At 42.4% G+C, this 6872-nt stretch overlaps 1 protein-coding gene across 3 annotated transcripts in view; it reads right to left on the bottom strand.

Moving 5' to 3' along the window:
• Positions 1–6872, bottom strand: part of EPHB1 (EPH receptor B1) — a 470470-nt gene that overhangs the window by 241281 nt on the left and 222317 nt on the right. For all 3 annotated transcript variants that reach the window (XM_044434338.1, XM_044434328.1, XM_044434348.1), the window contains exon 2: positions 5439–5503. In XM_044434338.1, the coding sequence (XP_044290273.1) occupies positions 5439–5503 (65 nt within the window). The remainder of the gene's footprint in view (positions 1–5438; positions 5504–6872) is intronic.

Below are 6872 nucleotides of genomic sequence, written 5' to 3'. Positions count from 1 at the left end.
TGCTTCACAGGGATGCCACTACTCCAAATAACATACAAATCCCTGTGGCTTTCTTTCTGGTGTGTAGCTGCACTGTCTGAATGGCATTCATTTCCCTTCTTTAAAACAAGGAAAAGGAAATTACGTACTCATGCAAGCAGGGTTACTTGTTTCTACGCAAGGTGTCTCAGTGCGTGTGTTTTTATCAACTAGGTCTGATTTTTACCAACCTGATCACTGTCATGTACTCTACATGGGACTACCCTTGAAGACCACGCAGAAACTCAGAAGGTTATAAACAGGTTTCCTATGGTAGTGGGGTATAGGACTCATGCTACTCCCCTGCCCCCATTTTGGACAACTCCATTGGCTGTCCATCTGTTTGCAAGTGCAATTCAAATGGCTCACTTTGACCAATAAAGGCATAAATATTTTGGGGGCAGACCTTCCTGCTCAGTAACAGGTCCTCCTCAAAAGCCCCTTTCTCTGGAGAACTCCCAACTTCCCAAACTTCTGCTCTGGAAAATCTGTGCGGCTTCTTCACTCCCTACATTCAGAAAGACACTCAAAACTTTTTTATTTGGATTCTGAGACCGCCTAAGCATTTTGGTTGCTGTGATCTTTACTGGTTACTGTTGTTTGTTTATACCATGTGTAACTGTTTTTAGTGTGTGTCATTCTGATCACTTTTTGATGGAAATGAATTATTTCAATCTAGAAACATGCACAAAAATCAATGGTCTGATTCAAGAGCAATGGCTTTCCTTCACCATAGTTCACAGCTGCATGATCATCATAGAGAAAAACAAAGAATCTTATCTTTGGCCAGTATGGATCTTTCCAGCAAAATCCATGTGGGCTTTTCATTCTCGTCTACCATTACCCATATGTGTTTTGCTTCATGAGAATAATTTGCTTCATGAGAAGTAATTTCATGCTGTGCCATTTTAATTCCTATTTTATTTGTTGTTTGTTGTAAACTGTCCCGAGATGCCAGTAGAGGGACGATGTATAAAAGCTTTAAATAAATTAATAAATAAATTTGAAGGCACTCCTCTGGGAGAACATCTAGCTGGCCCAAAGGGGTGGAATACCAGAGATAAATAATGCATGACTGCAATAAACATCAGCCATAGTCTCCAAATGGTTTCAAAACTATACAAGGAAACAAAAACCACACAACAAAGATCAATTAACACAAACTTTCTGTTTGTTTTTGGCTATGATTCCTCTATATTTTTCTTTTGCTTTTGGCTATGACTCCTCAATATCTTTATTGTGTTCACCTAGTTCTCTGTATCTCCAGTCTTTGTGTTGCTTGAAAAAGCAAAAATCATCAGTACAACCTCTCTCTCTCTCTCTCTCTCTCTCTTGCCTTCTATCAACTGTTTAAGCCTACCTATTAAACCAACGACCATCTTTCTAAGTGATCTTTTTCTCATACACCTGTCCCTGTCTTTGTTGATCACTTTTTCTGTCAGGGGAATGCGAGTCAGGTTATTTTATGCACCCATTCTTCAAATGCGCCTATTGTACAAGGAAGATGTTTTAAGTGCCTGAAGGTGGTTTGTTCCTCATTACTTCACAGAAGTGACATTAATAGCCAGACAAGAGCACTGCTGAGTGCAATTATGAATGGTGTTCAGGTACGAAAGCTGCTCTGAGCCTGCTAATGTTTCCTAATTATGAGCCTTTAGGTAGAGAGTGAACAAGAAAGGCAAAGGAGGAAGAGGGAATGCAAAGCATTGGCATATGCATGCTCAGTTCATCTGGAGCAGCCGGTCCCAACCTGGTGCTCTCCAGATGTGCAGTGCTGCAACAGTTGTACTGCCACTCCCATCGTTCCCAACACATCTGGAGTAACCCAGATTGGGGAAGAGTGATCTATAGAGTGGAAGCAGCCAGGGAGAAAGGGGTAGGGATGGGTGCAAATTTTGTTCAGGTCATTTAGAAAGGAACTTTTTGAAAATTTGCAGATCTATTCCTGAATGAGCTAGAAAGAACTTGAGATTTTAAACTTTTCAGTGTGGGAGAAAGCAAAACCAACAACTCTGTCCAATCAGGACCAAAGCTTTGAGTGTTTGACTGTTAGACCCCTGGGCTTGAGCTCTGGTGTAATCAATCATGATGGTGGTTCTGAGTTAGGGCTGCAGCCTCTTTTTTCTGACAAACTAACAGTTACATGTACTGGCAGAAAGCAGTAATCAATTGAAAGACTCCTGATGGAAGTGAAAGAAAAAAGTGCAAAAGCAGGACTGCAGCTGAATATTAAGAAAAGTATAATCACAACTACAGAAGAATTACAGAACTTTACTGTTAACCATGAAGAAATTTAAATTGTGAAAGATTTTGCATACTTTGGTTCAGTTATCATTTCAAATAGACACTGTAGTCAAGAAATTCAAAGGAGACTGAGACTTGGAATGGCAGCAAAGAAGAAGCTAGAAAAGATCATCAAGTATAAGGATGTTTTGTACCTGAGACCAAGGTAAAGATCATCCACACTATTGCTTTCCCGAACAATAGGTGTGAAAGCTGGACAGTGAAAAAAGCTGACAGGAGGGAAATCGATGTCTTTGAAGCATGGTACTGGAGGAGAGCTTTGAAAATACCCTAGACTGACAGAAAAACAAACAAGTGGGTCCTAGATCAAATCGACCCAGAGCTCTCCCTAGAAACAAAAATTACAAACTGTGGCTGTCATACTTTGGGCACATCTTGGGAAGGCAAAAGTCCCTAGAGAAGAAATCATGCTAGGCAAAGCTGAAGGCAGAAGAAGAAAGGGGGTAAAGACCAAATAAGAGATGGAATGACTCCATAAAAGAAGCTGTAGTCCTGGGTTTGCAAAAATTAAGTGAGCCTATAACAGATAGGACATTTTGGAGAGCTTTCATTCACAGGGACAACTTGACAGCACAGAAGGACAGTTACATGACAGGCATGTAGAACATGGTTCTCTCTGGGCTGGCGATTTCTGTATCTACTGCATTGGATGGAGCAGGTGATAAGAATTTCACTTTGGTTCTTTTCTTTTTTTTTTTCAAAGAATGTATGAAAAATCAAATTTTCATTTATGGAAAGGGGAAAATTAGATTTTACAAATTCAGATATAGGAAAAAGTGAAACTGAGGAACTTGTCCATCTCTTGGAATGGGGATGGGTTTTGGCCATTTCTTTTCAAATGGCAGCAGGGCTATGTGAAACTGATGCTGATGTATCGAACCAATTGTTAGCATGCTGCAAATACTGATATAGTGTGCCAAAGACACGTGGCAAACTGCAGAAGACCATGAATCCTTTCCACGTGGACAGCTACTGATAAAGCAAGTGATCAGTCAAGACAAATTTGCCAGACCAGAAGGCACAGAAAAAACCAACAACGTTTGGTTTATAGCCAGTATGTCATAGTGACAGTACAAGACAGACTTATGGGAAAGTCTCTGAGGATGTACATAGATACTCTCTAGTTATCTGAGAGAAGTATTACCCAATCAGCAATGGGATAAATGTTTAAATTCCAGTCCAGAATCTGACTCTCTTTGTGTGTACTGACACCCTAGAACTAGGAAGGAGATGATCTAAGATGGATGTTTTGAGCCCAGCACCATCTTGGAGCATGTAAGAATAAGCACAGCCTCCCCCTGCTCTGCTATTGACAATACTTCCACAGGCAAGGTCAGTTCTACAACCTCACATCCCATCAGCAGCAACAGATAGCAGGTATGGTGCAGTGGTTAGAGCAGCCTTCCCCATGCAAAGGTGTGGGACTTCAATCCCATCATTCCTAGCTATGGTGGATGAAAATGATGTGTTGCAACCTAACACATCTGGATAGCAACCTCTGAGGGCCCAGCTCCATAGGCCCTGCCCCATTCCTAAGTCTCACCCCTACCAAGGCATAGGGAAGAGGTGAAGTGGGGAACTCCAGCACATCTGGAGGCACCAGTGGCTTGTGTTGAGAGAGGTAACATTTTCCATACTATTCATGCTCTGGACTTTCTACATTTCCCACATTTTTAGTTTTCCCCCTCCCAACAACCTTCAATCCATGATCATGATTGTGTATCCCATAATTTCCACTGCAAACAATGGCAGCCCAAGTCAGGGGCAGCTCAGGCTTTTGCTAACTGAGCCAGAAGGCAGGATGGAACCCATCCCGTTCCATGCCAAGAATCCAATGAGACTAGCAGTCAAACATGAGCACTAGGGTGGTGTTCTCCACCGGACCTGAGGGCAGCAGGCTAGAGAACAGGGGGTGCCAACAACACTGTGAAACACAGACTACCCAATCCCCCAACACTTCTTTGCCCCCTTCCACCACTGCTTTTCCTGCTGCTTCAAACTGCCTACTGATGTGGCCAGCTGTGCTACAAATACGAACCCCCATGTCCCGTTCTTGCTGTCCTAACTCTCCTTCCAACCATGTGGTATTTTCCTGCATCCTTCCTAGACACAGGCAGGAGCTGACTCAGTGCTGGGCTTGAAGTATCAACACAAGAGGTACTGTGGATGAGGAGTCTAGATCATCCCCGAAGCAGCTCTTGGCACAGCCCCCCAACCACACGGTGTGTCATCAGAAGGTGGGATCAAAGGGGGCTGCTTGCCATCTGAACACAAGTGGGCAAAACAGCCACGCAGGAGAAACCAAATGTTTCACACAGTATGCCTCCCACATCATGGAAAGAACTGTGTCGGTGTCAACTGAGTACATAATAGGCAGTGCCCAGATCGCCTCTGTTGTGTCAAGGAGCGGGCATGAAAAAGAGGCAGCACACACCTACCACAACACTGTCACTCTCAGGAAAATAGCATCCTACAACAACCAAGGTTGTCGAAGTGACATGTTGTCTGGCTCTTGCCATATCATGCTGCCACACGAAGCTCAAGAACTTGCCAGGGGAGGCACAAGAAAGGACTGCCTTGAATGCTGCAGAGCAAGTGGGCTTTTCTGTTCATTCTCAACTTTTCTCAACAAACACATACACAAAAATACGCCAGTGTGTTCAGTCCCAATGACCGTGAGTCAGGTTTCCATCATATCTGTCATGTGAAATGTTTTAATATCATCCATACCCTCCATCTTCTCTCTGAAGGAAAAAAAATACACAAGCCAGGCCCCAAATCATACGCTGATGTAAGAAGAAAAGAAAAAAGAATCCATAGTTAACTGGAAGGGGGGAGGGAGGGAAGGAGAAGGAGAGAGAGAGAGGAAAAAAAAACACTCTCCCCTCCCATTATAACTGTCTTCCTGCTGGGGAAATTTTGTTTGCTTAAAAGGAAATATGTCAGTTTTGCCATTGTTTGGGTTGACATCAAAAAAGATAAATTAGTGAAGTCAGGTTTTTTTAATCAGGCAAAGATAGAATTCACACACAGAGACACACATACATTATTAGTCATTCAAATTAAAAAATCAGGATAATTACAAACAATTGATGCAGTATGTGACATGCACTTACCCCTGAAGGTGGGTTTGCTGTCCACCCAAGCTCTGCTGTAGCTGTCCGAGTATCCATTAGGGTCTCTGAGTGTTCACAAAAATAAAACAAAGCATGAATTACTAAGCAGATCAAGAATTTGAGCAAAACTGCCAGGATACTGTAAAGACATATATGAACATAATCTGTATCGACTCAAAATCCACAGAAAAGTCTCACTGCTAGAAGGTCTTTTGAGATATTTATCAATTTATTTTTAAGCCACCTTTCCCCCAAAATGTGTCCAAAGGATGTGTTTTTAGTATATGGGTTTTAATGTCTTAATTATGGCTTTGTTATTTTGTTTTTTATTTTATTGCTAGCTGCCTTCAACACTACTGGAAAGTTGGAGTGCAAATTTAGAATTTGCACTCATTAAGTAGGCACTCAGGGTAGTTTGGAAACTTGGCAACATGCGTCTCAATACACAGTAGCAAGTATTTTGTAACACCTTAAAGACTAACAGGCTTATTATGTAGCTATTGCAAGCTAGGCTTGGACTGCTCAGACACATCTAATGAAGTGCATGCTGGTCCAGAATGCCCTTACGACACAAAAAATGCCTTCTTTAAGCAAGACTCTCTTCATTTTCCTGCAGCAGACTAACATAGCTAATTCTCTGGAAGTGGATATGTAATGCACACATATTTTCCAATCAATGAGGGTCCTATCTGTTTCAGGGTCCAGTCTTCCAAGAAATACAGAAGGATGCTTAGGTTCCATAATCACATTAGTATCTCCTAGCAGCAGGTTCTTTACAAATACAGTGCACACATGCTCAGATGATAGGAGGTTATCAAGAGAAAATTATCCTATGTTTCTTGAAAAATCTCTACAGATTGTAGATCAACTGTGGTTCCCTGTCTTCCTTGAATGCACATGAGGCAGCAGTACAATTTGGGTTTGTTTTTAAATATACTTGGAAGCTCACTGCTTCTTTTCCTTTAAGTGAAACTAGACTTAGGGTTAGATTGAGACCATGTTGAACTAGTTCTGAATGAAAGCCAGGCACTTAAAGCATGACTAATTTATCCTACCATTTTGTTTTCAGTTCCACCTTCACCTGAATCCAACCCTTCTAGGGCAACTCAGTTGAAATTTGGTAGAGTCATTAAGGGATCAGGTAGGGATGTATGAGGAATCTGCTGGGAGTGGGACCTGTTGGATTGCCTGGGCTCAGCACCCCAGACTCCATTTTGCAACAGGCCTGAGTCAGCGTCCTTGATGAGCGTGCCCAGCACTCATGGGGCACTCAGCAAGAATTAAGCCCCATGCACTGCACAAGCTTCTTCCATGCTGCTGCACCTGAAACAGGAGGTTGCCAGGTATCCAACCTCAGCTCCACAAGTATTCACAGTCTTCCTTTAGGCTCAGCTTGCTTTTCAAGACAGGGTCAAGCACAAAAGGGAACCCATG

The sequence above is a fragment of the Varanus komodoensis genome, unplaced genomic scaffold (assembly GCF_004798865.1).
Source record: "Varanus komodoensis strain SLA01 unplaced genomic scaffold, ASM479886v1 scaffold1, whole genome shotgun sequence".
In the NCBI taxonomy this organism is placed as follows: Eukaryota; Metazoa; Chordata; class Lepidosauria; order Squamata; family Varanidae; genus Varanus; species Varanus komodoensis.
This window is presented reverse-complemented; position numbering and strand designations above follow the sequence as displayed.